The 17,705-nt window shown below is 34.3% G+C and overlaps 1 protein-coding gene across 1 annotated transcript in view; it reads left to right on the top strand.

The window, feature by feature from the left end:
* LOC110449568 (carbonic anhydrase-related protein 10-like) overlaps positions 1 to 17,705 on the top strand; it is a 100,845-nt gene that overhangs the window by 49,274 nt on the left and 33,866 nt on the right. The window contains exon 2 of the mRNA XM_021496518.1: positions 4,772 to 4,816. Within this exon, the coding sequence (XP_021352193.1) occupies positions 4,772 to 4,816 (45 nt within the window). The remainder of the gene's footprint in view (positions 1 to 4,771; positions 4,817 to 17,705) is intronic.

Genomic DNA, 17,705 nt, shown 5'->3' with positions numbered 1-17,705 from the left:
GAAGTGTCCACGACCTATTATAGATGATTATGGTGACGCTAAGCCGTTAGAATATAAAATAGGCGCACTAAATACCGATAAAAACGGTGTAAGGAATGCAGTTTTTCCATAAAAATAATAATCAAGAAATCAAAAACGACTGTTGAATAACGAATTCGTTTTTATAGTGGAACCTCCTTTTTCTGAAAAAAAAAAATGAATTCAAGAAAATTGTAATATAACATACTACCTCTATTCAAGAATTACGCGGAAGGGTGATTTCATGACAAAATTCGAGAAAGAAATTATGGGAATAAAAACAAGTTACAAGAAATTTGAGCATACACTAGCTCTATATTTTCATTTAACTTGAACATTTAATTTGTAACTCTTACACGTGACTTCGCTATACAATGTACACGTGTAACAGAAAACCCCGGAGTATAAACGTTCGAACTGTCAAAAAGTGTTCCGAATGAATTACATTACTTTGTTTATGTACATTCTTAACTATACCTACATCCGTATACCTTTACGTATATATACTTAACCTTCATATAGTTTTATCCCTGCTTAAGGACTTACATGTCCTCTTCATCAGTCTCCATTATACAAACATATTTCCCTTAGCTGTCATTTTCAGAGATGCTTTTATTATGTTTATCCAGTTAGTTCCTAAAAGTATGAACTGATTATGGATCATTGTTTTTATCACCCGGTGACAACAAAGGATATTTTCTATCACTAGATTTAGTTTGTGGGTAGAGTGTCTCTCCTCCATTGGGTTGTTGCAATTCTTTTTGTAAATTGATACAAGTGTTTGTCTCCGTTTCGTAAATACATATTCCTTTCGTAATTTTGAGAATTGTCTTCGCCTCTTTGTCTAAGATACGAACATTCTTGGAAGTTTCAAGGTCCTTTAAGCATGGAAGCTGTTTTGTAGCCCTGCACTGTATCTTGAAATCTTTCCTGTTTGAGTTCATGTGGTGATCAGACTGAACAGTCACAGTCGAAATAGGTCCTTGATTTTCTTTTATAGTGGAGTAAAATGTTTTTATTTTAATGTTGAACAGTACACTATACTAAATGATTAAAGTTTACATTGAGTTAGATGGGTTTATTATTGAACTGTTGTGTTGTTCGATTTGTAATCCTTTTGTCTATGGTCACTCCCGTGTCCTACTCGGAAGCCTTAGATACAAGATAGGTCGTGTTCGAAGGATTCTGTTAGTGCCACGTCCCCTCTTTTAACCTTCCAACCTTGTGTATTCTTGTTGTAATGAAGGATCCTTACTTGCGACTGTATTTCTCGCTAACTCAACTTTTAAAGAGTGTTTTCTTCTCCAATGGGTAGGGTTGTGTATTTTCTCCTCCTAACTATTTTAAATGTTTTGACAGAGGAAAATTTCTATTTTAGTTCTACAAACTGTTTACCAGTCATTTGGTTGTTTGGACTGTGCTCAACATCGTTCTTTCTCGACAAAGTTGTCTTAATTGTAACATTTGCTCGGTTTTGTCGAGTTCTGAATTTTAGTATAACACTTGAAGTTGAATTTAAGGCCGAATTTGTCATTCGAACCGAGCGGATATTCCGTCTTTGCGTATCGCAGAGTTATCTTCTCTTGGGAGCAGGTATTGATTGTTACGTCATTAGTTTGTGTGAGAAAAGTACGTCGTTTTCTCAAAAATTGATGACGTTACTCTCACAAACAAGTGACGTAACAATCAATACCTGCTCCCAAGAGAAGATAACTCTGCAATACGCAAAGACGGAATAAGTCACCGTGTTCATCGTTTGTATTAAGTCATATGAATCTTGTATATCAGTGCCGCCATCGTGTAGTTTTGTTTACATACTAATTAAATAAGTAGTTACACATTGTATGAACTTATGTTCATGTGATGAAGTGCATTCGCCGTTCGTATCGCATTGTATGGTCGAATTATAGTTGCAATGTTTTGTACAAAAGTCCTGCTAGTTGTATTTTTATTTATTATTTATTTTTCGACGATTTTTTCATAAAACACATAATCATGAAAAGCAACACACACGCAATTACACTTACAAAACATTCATGCTAGCACGAGATATCTTCATAATCTGCACAGGTTAGGTATACACTATACAACCATCATATTCTGCCAAGTTATGTACATTTACTCATTCAACTACCCCTATATACTAGGCACTATACTTGGTTGTACTCTTACCAAGTTTCTTGGTAGCACTCCCCTTGAATCACAGTTAAGTGTCCATGAATTTTAAGAATAAAAGCCACTTCAAACATCAAAAGACCGCAAACGTCTATGATATATCACTTAAACATTTGTGATACGACACGAGAAACATCTGTTACAAATCACTACAAATGCCATTGATAAATCACAAAAGAACATGTTTTAAAAATTATAAGAAACCTGTGACAAAAAAAAGGAATAGAAATTTCCTGACATTCGTCAAAGAAAACTTGTACACGTTTGATGAATAATGTCATTATATTTCATTCCAAACTACTTATGGTCGAACATAGAAATATTTTAATTATTCCCAACAGGACGCTAAATTATCCTGTTTGAATGCAGTAAAATGTAACAAAAATGGAGGAGTGTCAAAATAAGTGACAAGTGAAATTTTCCGAATGTGTCTACAAGAAATAATAGGTGCTATTAGAGATAGGAGACATATATGATTGAAATCAATCGTCCACTGATAAGACAAACACCTCTTTCTCTTCTGTAGTTATCGCTCTAATGATTAACGACAAACACTGAAATTACATCATTCCCCATCAACCTTTCAATAAGACTTCGGCGTTCGGTTATTTTGAATACTTAGTGTCTCCCATGCATAGGAACTTTGTAATTTCGCTTACTAGCTTTTTTGGCGAGCTTTTCTCTCTGATTTAGTTCGTCTGTTTGCGGTACCACTCGGTCCATATGACAACATAGTCCGTCTTCATGAAACCGTTTTCATACACAAACTTGGATCTGTACTAAAACTTGTTTCAGTGATAAAAAAAATTGAAATGACATTTTGTCAATGATTTAGAAGAAGTGTGGGAGACATTAAAGTTGAGTACAGTTTTTAGCATTTAAACATTATTTTTTCAGATTGACGTATTATTTAGTGTATCATCAACAGGAAGTGATCAGCAACATCTATGCTGAATCATGTGATTGTACTTGGAGAAAACGTTCTGTTCTTGTCATTGTTTTCTTGCAAAATATTTAAATATATTACCACAGGCGATACATCTATACATTGTACCTGGATATTAAAGAAAACGCTAACACATAGGCTATCAGCTTCGTTCAGATCGAGTTAGGCTTTTGTTTTCAACTTTTAACATCATTTTACTGACTCCATTTAGGAACACTTTCTTCGACGTTTCCATGAAAAAGAACAATCATTTCTTTAATTGAACCTATTGTTCTTTACATCGACAATATATAAAACACAACAAATAAATAAAAGAATGTACAACCAATTACTAAACTTACTTCTAATCACTTTAGTTCTCGGCAAATACACAGGAAGTCCATCAAGATAAAAACTTCCGGATGACGAGGTCATTCCGGGAGAGTTTATCCTTAGGTGGAAATACGTTAATACATTTCCACAAATTTGTTCTTTAGCTTAATTGTAACGTTAGATCTTAAATACGACGAAAATGCATTTTCGACTAAATTCATCTCTCGTTTCATGGGAGTTTGTGGCTTCCCATGTGAGTATAGTGAAATGAATTATATAATAAGTACCCAAATGTCATTATTAATAGTAATTACAGGTTTTCAGTGATGGGTTCAGTCTAGTGCGAAAGGACCGACGATAGATGCTTTATGTGGAATGCCCATTAACGAATAAAACGGTTACGGTGGCGGCACCGATAAACTTTACGGAAATTGACAACAATTAGTTAAAAGGGCAATAAAATAATCGCTAACAACAGTAAATAGGTTTTATACCAGCAACGCTTTTATTTACTATCACATCCACTCAGAGAGGAGTCAACACTGGCGTGAATGCCGACACATTGTCCTAGTACGGCAGGACAGGATTCGGTTTGATGTTTTTTATGGGGAGTTTATAGATTTTGATTTACTGATAGATCGGAGTATGTAGTCCTATTATCAGATAAAACATTAGTTAACACTTCCAGGTATACTTCGGTGCTGTAGAAGCTTGTCTTATTTTATGCAAAAATCAGATCGAACATCGATCAAACTAGATAACAAAATCGGTATGACGTTGACGTAATAAATTCTGTGAATTGTAATAAAGTGAATTTGATAATCTGAACGATCACTGTTCCGGAAATGTATGATTTAAGAGAATATCTTTGGTCTATTTCCTACATGATATGTATGGAACTTTTGTTATAAAACTAGCTTGATGGATGGGACATCCATTGGTTTACTACCTGCTGCATTTGTATGCATAGTTTTCTTTATATCGATTATTTTTTTCTTGAGAAATGCTATAAAACCTTTATATTTCTCAAGAAATGATTACTGCTTGCTGCAGTAAACTGTTTTGAATTACATTTTCGATATCTGACTGTTTTGTTCTATTGAAAATACTACAAAATACTCTTAATATTCCAACAACACTATTATGTACGCAATATAAAAGTTGGGATATCGCCGTTGCTAAGTAAACTTCTAAACATTTCTTTTGAATTTGAGCAACGACACAAAAATATAAGGTTTTACAAAATGTAGTCTATTTCTGAGAAGATTATTTATTAACCTCATGTTTTATAATACTTAATGATATTTCGTTTCATTGTAGGTCGTTGTAATTGGTCATTGTGGTGGACATATGACGGTATATCAGGTAAGTCACGTGATCTCCATTCCTTCTGTACTTCAAGAGCTGTACTTGAATTGTAATATATCTGCAACTACACTCCTGAGAGACATTATTTACAATTATTATAAAAATACGAATGCTTCACGAACAATTCCTTCTCGTCATTATCACTGATATATTTGATCCAAACGACAAGGAGAAACTACTTGTATCTTTCTCAGGCATACAAAAAGGATTTCTTACTTTATATGTATTTTCAATTTGATATCACGGCTTGCAGTATATTTCGAGTCCATATTCCTGAAATTCAAATAATACGATCTTTTAAAGATACTTCCGGATTTTAGGTCAAACATGCTGGAAAATATTAATGGCTTCCCAGAGTAACGAAATAATTATTCAATAGCATCCAATATCCATATTCACCTAAGATAAGTCAGGAGTTGTGTATTATTTTCTCGCAATCACATTGGTCGAATCCAATACACGTGACCATTTCTCAAAATATTAATGTGAACCTGTTTTTTCGGTTCACAGAGACTTTGTAAACGAGTTTGAATATGAAAATCGTTACTTACTCTTGTATTGGTCAAATAATGAATTATTTAAACATTGACCAGCTAATAAAGGCGATTAAAAAAATTGTAACTAATTGAGTTATATGTAATACGAGTGATACGCTTAATACTGTAAATTTTATCGTTTTATATGTAATTACCTCGTGTGTTTAATACCGTTGTGACTCCTATTGTTTAAGACGTTTGGGGCAATCGAACTAATCTACCTCTATTATATACGCTAAGTAATTTATTCGTGCGTTAATCGATTCAGATATCCCAAGATGTAAATGATTTCCACCTACTTAACAGTACTGTTTAATTATATTCCCACGTGTAATCAAAATATTCACAGTAAAATGTCAATGTGGACGTCTCATGACCTTATATGCCTAACGAGTGCAACTAGGCACTCATCAATTTTGCACTTTAGAATTTGTTTTCGGTGGGGGCTTTTTCTACTCGAAAAAACCCATTAACATTGCACTTTAGTTTTATCCTAAGTGACTGTCAACTATATAGGAACTTTTAAACGACGTTCTCTACAAAACACGTTAGAGGGAAATAGCATGGTTAACTTAAGGTATAAAAACTGAACTTACAACAGCTGTAGGTAAATGTGGTGTTTGATATATTCCAGTTAACGTGCATAACAAGGCATTGCCAGATATCAGTCAATCACATGTTTCTGAGATATCGGAAGTTCGACAGCTTTACAAGTAACATATTCTGAATTTTTAACCAAATTTTCAGACAAACTTTAACTGATTTTCGAACATTAATTAAGTAGAGTTTCAGTAATATATTCACTGACACATTGCGTCAATTTCAACTTTACAGCTTATCCCGATATTAGTCAAAATATTGTTAGCCTGTAAGACATCTGCTCATTTACACTTGAGCATATTTTCTAAAACATAAAATTTGATGATATTCTGCTTCATAGGGGACTATGGGTGGATTGAAAGTCGAGCGGAAACTATCTACGTCCTTGTCTGTGTACTCTAGATAATCTATATCAATAATGGTTTTAATACATGTAGTTGTTTCCTTTCGCTGAAAGACTAGGCTGGCTAACAGCCACCTTATTTCTGTATAAAATTATCTTCTAACTTATCTGCCCCTTGTTGGAATCTAAGCCAGACATATGATGAAAAATAGTAGATTCTATTTTTTTCTGACCAATTCAAGAGACATGGGCCATTCTACTAAGGAGACATCTATAAGACGTAGGCCGATTTAATGACACCCCCTCCCCCACCTTTGAAGTACTCTTGTTTTCTCTTCAAATCTCCTTCTACCTAGATGGGTGTGACAGGCAATCTCAAACCTGGGGCGAAAGCAGTTAAAGGGGTGATAATTCTGTAAATGGAGGAAAAATAATATATCCACGACACCCGTCATTCTACGACCAAGGCTTGACGACAATAATTTCAGCATTCAAAAGAAACAAAATCGTTTTGCCCATATTTACGGTAACTTAATTCATACTGTATATACTAATAGTTGGACATTGTGGTAGTTAACAGGATTACAATAATATAATATTTAGTAACTACATTACGAATATAACACATTTGATAGGTATTAGTATTATATAAAACTACATGTATTTTTACGGTAACTTAGTGTATGGGGTAGGTTCAATGTAGCTTGATTAGATAGAACTGCTTCAGTCTTTGTCAAGAGGAGTTCACTACATTAATGCATTCACATACCATTCATATTCGGCCATTTATTCTTTAAAAAATGTCATATATTTCGCAGGTTGTAGCTACAAGGGACACGATGTCAATCGCATGTCAATATATAGCAGCGCTATTTTTATGAAACAACAAAAATTCCAATTGAAAATACCGTTGAGTATAAATTTCTTTTCTATCATGGTTAGAAATTTAAGAAATACGTAAAGACAACACTGATTTCAATTGACGTAGTCCAATTCTATTGTATCTCCTTTTAGAACACGGGCGTGTTGACTTGTCGTTGTCTCCGCGTTGCTGATTGTGATGGGGATTGGCACGTCATCACTCTTCTCAGCACGTGCCAACTCCCGCCATTGCCAATATCTGTCCCACGAGTATAACACCTGCCTTACAAGCTCCTCAATGACACCGTGTGATATTAAGCGTTTGCGTGATGGGATATAAAGCATGCCCATAAATTCATCAGTTGGTTGTTTATATCCCCCTTAGGACGAATTCGTTAGAGTCTTCCAATTATATTGGTCAACGTAAGATATTCAACGTTAGAGTACTTGTATATTTAGAACCGAATGGACTCTTTAAAATAACCAAGACTTTCTGAGCTTTTGCTATCAGAGGGAACATAATTGTAAGCCGAAAACCCGTCAAATCAAGGAAAGTTGGTCTCAATGCAATATAGTTTATATGAATAGTATCGATACAATCAGTATGACGTCGCCTTTGTACTTCTCGTTACATTAATGTATAGCGAACCTCAGATCCTGCCCCTCTCGTCGTGGAATAATCATCGCAGTCTCCTAACACCACTTCATCCTTTCGCCAGATCAATATTTAGTACAAGCACCAGACAGTACACAAACATCATGTGTGAACTAGCATGCTGATACAACAAAATGTACGTAGCTTTTGGTAGGTTACTTTTGTAGTCAATCAAAAACTTAAGATACCCTTTCCTGGTCTATACATCTGTTGTGATGATAGCAGAGTCGTCATTTACGAATATTCTTATACAAATAGTACCGCTGGGGAATGAACCAGGCTAAACTAATGATAATTTCCTTTACAAAAACCTGACTGGTCTAATCCAATTTTTTCACATCATATACATACCTCATCATCTATAATAATAAACCAGAAGTCAAACTCCATGATACGAACAGTCAAAAATAACAGAGAAGCCACCAAAATAAACAGAGCATATTATGTACCTCCAAATCTTCCAGGAGGTTAAAAACAGTAACAAAAATTGATAGAAAGCATCAATGGTTTTATGTAATAAATACTTTAACATAGCATTTTATAATATATTCTAGCTAACACAGAATTATGTTTAGGTATATCGGTGATTCGGAAGTGCGAATATAGTTTGGAGCTTCTCGGAATATGCTAAAGCTATTTCTAACTGTTTAGGAACCATCGTACAAAGCACAGAACACTTAGACGATAGTAAAACGGATGATCTAGAGTTGAATGCCTTTCGCAATGCCATTTACCTTGATTCAGTGGTAACAATTGCAACAGGGAGAAAGTATACTGTAGCACTGCATCGGAACTCAGAGACCATAAAAAACTGGGACAGTGTCATTATTCATTTCGAAATTCAACCTGTTAATCACAGCAAAAAAATAAAAAATAAAAAAAATAGCCAGAATGTTCGTAGAAATGTTTGTTTATCAAAAATATACACAATGGTTTGTTCTCACATTTCTTTCTTGTTTCTGCTGGATTCTGTTTTCCATGTTGAGCTCAACGATAAATTGTTTTGGTAATATGGGTGTCACAATTTCAATGTAGTTAGTAGTCCGAACTATTCTGACGTTTTATCGACTTTTTTCATATCGGTCTGTCGTCGATTAATGTCAGAACTCCGGCCCTCTATAACATGCGGGGAAAATGTGACCCGCGCCCGGAGCGCACTTCAAACTGTTATTTAAGAAACAAATCGTCACTTTCTCACACATGTCGCACATAGATCGAAAGATCTATTCTTTATGCACTAGGTGGTATCTATACCATGTTTCAAAGATCAGTACGAAAAGTATTTTCCAACGTTCTCTATACCAACCCATGTTTTTAATGGAAATTAGGCCATGAGCAATGTCACAAGATTTGACGAGATCTCGCGTTACCGAAGATATTTCCCAACGTTATGACGTAGGCCGGCGAGATTTTAGTCACGTGGCATTAGAAGGCGGGGCTATAAAAAACTAGAGTAAAACAGAGTAAGTTTGAAAAAATATGTTTTTATATAGCTTTTATAGTGCAAGTGAAATGCATATTCACAGAAATATCCGATTAGTCATCGTATGCGTTATTCAAGTATCTTCATGAACTGTTGAGTGACTTTAATGTTAAATGGATCAAGCAGCGTTTCTCTGCGGCCATTTTATGTTTATATATTGAACATTTAATATCGGTTTTATGCTTCATTTCGATGCACTTTCCTTGTATCATTATGTATTTGCTGAGTAAAACTTCTAAACGTTAATTTCCATAAAAGTCTCCAGTATTTAATTTAAGTAGCAATCAAGTTATAGGAGCAAACATACTTTCCCTTCGGCTAACCACATTTGTGAGCATTATGTTATAAAACAGAAATTACATAGGTGCAGATGTTCCTAATTCCTTAGCAAATGTTGAAAATTTTATCAAAACATGCTCATAAAGTCAATTTTTATATTCAAACAATTTGATGAACGAGAACTTGTATATTGGCTGTTAGCAAATACCATCCTTATTATGTGTTTATTTGACTTATTAACGGGATTTTAGAGAGATTCTTCCTTGATTAAAATTTCTAATTATTATTTTATTTTCGTTAATATTGATGAATTACATTAATACACTGTTTGACGAAGCGGTATTTCTATCACATGTCCTATACTACCATATGAAAACGCTGAAAACAATGTTAAAGCTAAACACGAGTCATCTAGAGCATCAACATGATAAGGAAGCTTGAACTTACATTACCCGTACCATGCGTCAGATTGACGAGGATTCTGAAACACACGGCAAACGATAACAAGATTGCATGCAATATCTGCGTATGGAAATAAAGACGTTTCGGTATTGAACAACATATATCTAATTCGAGCAAGTGCAATCGCCCTCATCTTAATTGGATAGCTGTATAAAATCATTATTTCTCGTGAAAGACACTTGTTGAATGACTTGATGAAAATGCGCATTCCTACTTCCCAAGTTAACTTCCCTATCAGACCTCCACTCTTAACCCGTTATTAGATCACCAAAACTACAACACGTTGTTCCATCAAGCGTTCTGCCGATACTGATCCTCGAATGACCCTTATTGAACTTTGGTACCAGTCGTCTGATCTTCGGGAGTCTCCAGTAATTTATCGACCGTTTACACAGTACATCAATGTTATTGCCCGTGTAGTCTTACAACGCATGCAGGTCCCCTATATATATCTCTCTGTTTAAGAGATGCGATATTCTTTCGAAACCAAAAGATACTCCTCCCGCTTTACGACTTACAAACATTGATGTTTCGATATACAACGTTTGATCCCACTGTAGCAGAGAAGTTGCTTATTTACGACCTCTATGTAAAGTCATGTATACAGGGAATAAAGGGTTTTTATAATAGGTCTTTTATTATTTCATGCCTGTATGAAAGATAATCTGCTGCGTCCACACAAGAAGATGAATCCAAAATGTTGATATATATTTTCAAATTAACATGTTAAATATTTGCATAAATGAAGAACAAAATATGTTTTAAAAAAATATACTTAAAGATCTTTCCAAAACCAATCTTATGACGTGCAAATTGTGCTGAAAAATTAACAGATTATTTTAATTCATGAGTTATGTCACTTTCTGCAATGTCCGTCTGTATATATAAAACAATTAAGGAAAATCGGTTGTGCTTATTATGGGATACGAGTGAAATGAGCTGCAGGGGGTCAGAGAGGTCGCGAGATTTAGGACTCCTGAGTTATGGGGATGTGTAGGCCAGTTCTGAGGTGCGAGATGAGATGGTGGGTGGGTGGTTTGGTTATATGTTTCAGTATTAATGTTATTAGAGATGTTAGCTACAGGAGTTTAATGTTGCGGCTGGGCTGTGGTCTTGCTGTTCACAAACTACACGAAAGTAGCATTCAGTCTTTACATAAACCAACACTTACCGGCCGATTAACGTCCAAATTATGTGTCATAGCGGTGCAAACAGCCTGTTTGTTTACAAAGTAAGGAAATCCTTGGCATACAGTATATATTCACCTTTCAATAAATGCTGCGAGCCTATTTCGTTTTTATGAATTGTTCGATGTTTAAGTCTCAAATACTGTATACTCTGTAAAATATGAATATCCAAACTTATTATCAGAACTAATTATTGAATGTACTCCTCAAAACTATTTGTTGGTGTCAATCCTGTTTAATGAAGAATAAAATAAACAGTGTCGAGGTTCTCAAATTGATAATATTTATTTAAATTTCTGGCTGGAGTATATTGTATTTTGTTAATATATTAAACAGTGCACATTACATGTTATTAAAGACACATAACTATTATTTTTTTGATAATAGATGTCATGACATGTTCACATACATAATACAGTATTTGAATGATTCATGTTTCTATAACATTAAATGCGACATCAGCTTGACATCACACAACCTAACTCTACCTAAGGACAACATGCCGTTAGGTTAATGTACATGTAACATGAACACATACACCCACGTTACCTCATCGTTGCTATTTATAATGTTTCCACAGCTAGGAGAATGTTTTGCATTTTATTTAATTTTGCTTTCCTAACTTTCTGATTACCAGTTCCGATATAAAGACAGTCCTCAGTGTCCTCGTTAATGCATTTTTATCACGATTGATCAAGGAAGGAAGATGTCTTAATGGTGTAACAAAACTATCACCACCTAATTTGTCAGAAATTTATCAGGACATTTAAAGAGGTATGCATGTAATAAATGCAACAAAAGTGACAGATATCAACTTGTTTTATTGACCGTTTCTTCTCGGATTTTTCTGAAGTTGAAATGTGATAGTTATAAAGAATCGTTTTGACAATAAATGTACGCTAAAAACGTACATAAGTATACTGACGTGTTAATAAAACCGTAATACGTGCCCAAAAACTAATAAAATTAGGCAGAATATGTTTTTTGCAAACTAGGTTATTAAGGAGTCCAGGTAGTATGTATGAGCAGTCTGTAACATATATATTAATATTCCACTACATTTTGCCCCTTACATGTTGCTTAAAAATACAAAACCTAAAATTCAACAGCATCAACACATAGGAAAAACTAGGTTCTAAAAAACAAAGGAAATGAACGAACATTATAACATGAAATACATTATAAATAAACCCCTTCAAATCCTGTTAAGTGTGTCCGTCACGACTGAAAGGCATCATAGTGAAGAAGATTTCGGCTTCAGTATAAACAGTATAATGTGACCGGGTGGAATGCTGCACTGGGTGCCTTCGGCATGGTGTTTCAGTGAGATAGCACTATAGGTCGGCATCAGATCCACGCTATCACAAGGAGGCAAGTACACCAACATATCCTGTGTCCAGTACACATATATAATTGCATGCTTACACAACACATGGAGACACGTCATCAGATTACTTTAGATGTTAATAGGGCGTTAAACAAAATAAAACCATACCAAACCAGTGTAGATCGAAGATTCTCCCAAATAAATCGTGGGCCATGCAGTGTTCAAGTAAACAGTGTTGGTTCTATCATCAAAGCATTACAGATACTAACAACACGCTCTCTAGATAAGCGAATCCAACGTGACATATGCACCCCATTAGCACGAAAGAACAATAACATGTTACTACTGATGGAAGGAAATTAGAGGGTGTAATTAAAGTTGTCCCACTTATCTTAGAGTCCCTGTACCTTATTCATTTTCTTTTATCTTTGAACGTATCTAAATGCATGCACATACCATCGTCTGTATAGAGTAGATTAGATAGATGTCATCATTCTTACAGTACCGTGCCTCGTTAACGCACCAGACCTGTCATCGGAACTTGTCATTTAAACAAAAAATATACCGTAATAATGACTTACTTACGTCAACTATAAGGCATTCACAGAAGTCGTCGACTACGATCAATTGTGAAGCAGTACACGTGACTTCGAAATCAAACACAATTTTATTTGAAGAATACATACTCATTGCGAATTTTGATTTAATGTAGTTTATTTTGGAGGATATCAATTAAACTCTTTCGACAGTCTTTATGCCAGCTATCAATTGTTGTTGTCAAGCATGTTCTTGCTTTGTATTAACCATATTCTAGGAGGGATTAAATCGTTAGTGTTTATTTAACGTACCGAAACTCCCTACAATATATAAAGCACGTAACTTAATATCAGAACTCAAATGATGTACTTTTGAACACAGCTACATGTATGACGTGATATTTTCATCAACGAAGGATATTTTGGTTTGGAGCTCTCTACATCCTGTTTTTTTAGTAATATCTGAGCTAAATATACACACGCTGATATAGCAAATGTGCTGTCGACCCACTTCTGATTACCCAGGCTAGAATAACTTGATTTAAAGCAAGCCATCAAATCAACGTTTCTTCACCATGACCGACAGAACAGTATGCTTAAAACTAAACCTACAAAGCCATAACTAATTCTCTCATTATATATCTTCGAGGTTATTATATAAAGTACAATGTCAAACACTGTTTTGAGACCAGTCATGTCATCCTTTCTGCATCACTTTGCCAATAGCCTAATTACGGATGACATGGTAATATTTCAACTTGTACGAGTGAACCTTATTGCTGTTGGCAATCCCCATCTTAAAACCACTTATGTAGCGTAAGATGTGTAATTTGGCGTTGATTTCAAAGTAGTTGATTAATAAATAAAAAATACCGAAGTGTTGACAAAGCAGTAATACCAACTCAAAATCGATGACCGAAGGGCAAAATATGAACAAAAGTAAAGAAAGATTTCCATGGAGACTCTTTAAAAATAAGATTGAAAATGTCACAATTGTTTCCAGACCGGTAAAACGCTATTGCTTTATCGCCGTCACGCGTTATAAATCTTGGTCATATCTAAGTAATGCCATGTCCTCAAAAAGAAAGTTGGGGTAGAGACAACAAAACAACAAGGTATATAAAGGAGCATAACCAAAGACATTTATTTCAAAATATTGTATTAAATCAATCAGATTTAATGGGAATTGGGCAACAGGCAAAGCCTATACAAGCCCTCTCCCATGATCAAAGACATTGACAATAAGAAAAACGATTAAAGTCTTCATTTGCTTGCATCTATGGTTATAGTAAAAATGTGTATGATTTAAGACTGTCCGTTAAACCAAACCTTTAATATGATATTCGTCAACAATAAGTAATCTTTGTTTCTGATCACTTCCTGACATCCGATTATTTTAGTAACTAATTTGATCAGGGATTTGTTATATGTGCCCAATATCTGAAATGACCTAGTTAATGGTGGCCGCAATCAAAGACGTTTATTACATATTTGAAATATGATAAAAACGGCTTTCAGATACCAACAGGTGTCTAGGAACTATGGTCAGTGGATGTTATAATCCGAAATTTAAATTTCATATATATAATTTGTAGATCATAGATTGGTCACGCAGTCATTTCCCTGCCAGTCTTTTTTGCGTTATCCCAAATTGTTCATCAAACTGTATATCGCAACACTACTAAAATATTTATTAAATCAAATTAGTTGATAAATCGTAAAACAAATTACCCGTTGTCAGACAATGCCTTCTTTAAATATTTCCTCCTCATGGCATCGGGCATGACGTCAATACCTCCAGTTGTTAAGATCTAAAAGGTATAGAGCAGAATTCTGTGGTATATTTTGTCCATTTGTATGGATGCTGTGGTATATCATGTTTCTTTTTGTTGCAGCTGAAACGTATGCTTTTCTTGTGTGTTGACGCTGTGGTATATTTCGACCTTGTGTTGATTAAGTAGTATATTTTAGCATTATGTGTCGAAGCTGAGGCATATTTTAGTTACAGCTTTGGTATATCATGGCGTTGTGTGTCAAAGCTATGGAATATTTCGGCTTTGTGTGTTGAAGCTGGGCTGTTTTTTGTGCTAATATATTAAGGCTTTTGTATACTGTTGCCATGCGGTTGAAGCTTGGTTTTTTTGCTTTATGTGCTGTCGCCGTGGTATAGTTTGTTTTTCGGTTTTAAAGAAATGATATCGTATTTTTTACACTTTCTTCAGTTCAGTTTCGTAAGAAATAAACTAAACAAAACAAAATCTTCCGACATCGGTATCGGAAAATGATTTAGACAGTTTCAAAAGTATTTCTGCGCGGTAGATAACGAAAACAAAGAGATAGAAGAAATGATAAAATCAAACGGAAGCGAAATGCAATGATGAACATATATTATTTAAAGAGTGCAATTCAAATTTGTTTTGCTAACAGCCCTGCCTTAGGTCATATTTTAAATGAGGTGACAACATTCTCCTATCCATGGTTACGTCTTGATATACATTAAGCAGAAATACTCACTGTTAATGGAATCTATTCATGACTAGAAAACATTCATAGATGGATGTAATTAAGTTTTATTACACTTCTCACAAATAAATCACAGTTAAGCACAGTGATGTTGATGCCATGAAGATAATGATAGTAGGTCGATAGCTCGCTTTATATTGCACCGACAATGATGCAATTTAAAAAAGGAGACTTTATCACCAAATTCAAATAAAAACCCTATTAATTTGTCAATTTGAATGTGAATTACATTGGTAACTGTTTTCACTTTATTATTCTGAATTAGGCATAATATTTTCCACTGATATCTGTATAGTGAAAAGGGAATAGTTCATTTTTGTTCAGAAATAAAATAATAGTTTAGCATCAATAGAAAAAAAGAAACCAATTTACATAAACCATTGTTATACTTCTGCCAATTAGGACTGAACACGTATGCTATTTCTATTCATGAAATGCATTCATACGATTTCAAATTGGTGGCTTGTACTTGTGGCAATAATGTCACAGCAGAATTTCATTACAATTTTAAGATGGATTAAACTTCACGTGGATATCAAGTCAATGTGTATTAATGTATTTTGTGCTATTCAACGAGATAGATGCGTGCAAAGAGATAAATATTTTAATGAAGATAAGACAGATTCAGACTTGTTTGTAAACGTTGTGTTCATCAATTTGAAGAGTATTGTATCTGTTATTGGAGTAAAAAAGACTTTACTGTACTCGGGAGAAACTTTGATTGGGATCCCTTTGTCAATGGACCAATCACTGAATCAGTGAATGTCATTTACAAATGTACGGTTCATTTCAATAAAGTTATCGAGAATAAAATTCAAACTATTTCAACTTGTAATTTATTACTATGCAATTTCTTGGCAATAGCGGTTCCCTATAGCGCAATAACGTTTGCAAAATATTGCATTAGTGAACGTCTTGTTTTAAATTACATCACAACATCAAAGACCTTCGCAATTTATTTTGAATCATTTTATCGTTTGAAAAGAGGTAAAATATGTTTAAGGAAATAGAGAAACAGAAAATGCAAATACATGATTGAAAAATTAATAAGAACTTTTGAACTTTTATAGAACGAAATAATGTTTAACTATTTACATGCATTGGATGAATATTTTGTTTTCTATGTTTTTGAATGGTATAATCTATACACGTTATTTTATACTGTAAAAATGTGGGGAAATATTGATGTTGACAAAAGAATTATAGAAACTAAACATGCAAATCAATATTTAAAACAATTTACGTTAATTTCAAATTGATCATAATTTATATGAATTAGTCGTTCTTAATTACCAAAGTGAAGCACCAAACGTGGTGTTAAAAAATGTGTACTGGCTGACCTTGTGCTGAACACAGTCTGATATCGGCTCTCCAATGTCTACCGTCTGACCTTGTGCTGAACACAGTCTGATATCCGCTCTCCAATGTCTACGACTAATCCAATATACAGACGACTAAATATGAAAGGCAACCGTTAATACGGCGACTAACATTTATTGGGGAAAGCGGGATGCAAATGTCTTTCCAAATTCAATTTAGACGTTATTCGTGGATTTTGCAAGAAATTTATCTTTTCCATTTCAAAATCCAATGTTTACCATATGTCGTCATTCATGCATAATGAGATGCTGCTAAAATTTAATTCGAATTTTTGTTTTATTAAGGGGGTATTTTGTGTATATTACTGACAATCTCTGATATATATCCTGGCGACAGTTATTGAAGGCAGTATGTAGATTAGTTGTAAGAGATATTTTTTGTCGATGTATATATTGGAATTATGTACACATTGAACGTAGAAGCTCGTGACCGAGTGTCTATCTGATAAACAACTGAAAATAGACGCACATCCAATAAACCCAATGTGGATTCTAAGCCAAGGTTACACTGAGCACCAACCTTCACGCGTGCCTGAACCAAATATAATACCATAGCACACGCTCACGATCACCCATACATCATTTAAATTACAGTGTTATTAACGGGCTGTTTGCTAGGATCAGTCAAATCTAGCATATCAGTATGGAGAATTCCGTAAAAATAATTCAATTCTATGTAAAACTCTTCGATCTCATGGTTACAAAGTTTAGTTAG

The sequence above is a fragment of the Mizuhopecten yessoensis genome, unplaced genomic scaffold (assembly GCF_002113885.1).
Source record: "Mizuhopecten yessoensis strain PY_sf001 unplaced genomic scaffold, ASM211388v2 scaffold4631, whole genome shotgun sequence".
NCBI classification, from domain to species: Eukaryota; Metazoa; Mollusca; class Bivalvia; order Pectinida; family Pectinidae; genus Mizuhopecten; species Mizuhopecten yessoensis.
The sequence above is the reverse complement of the archived record's forward strand: the minus strand, read 5'-3'. Positions and strand labels throughout refer to the sequence as shown.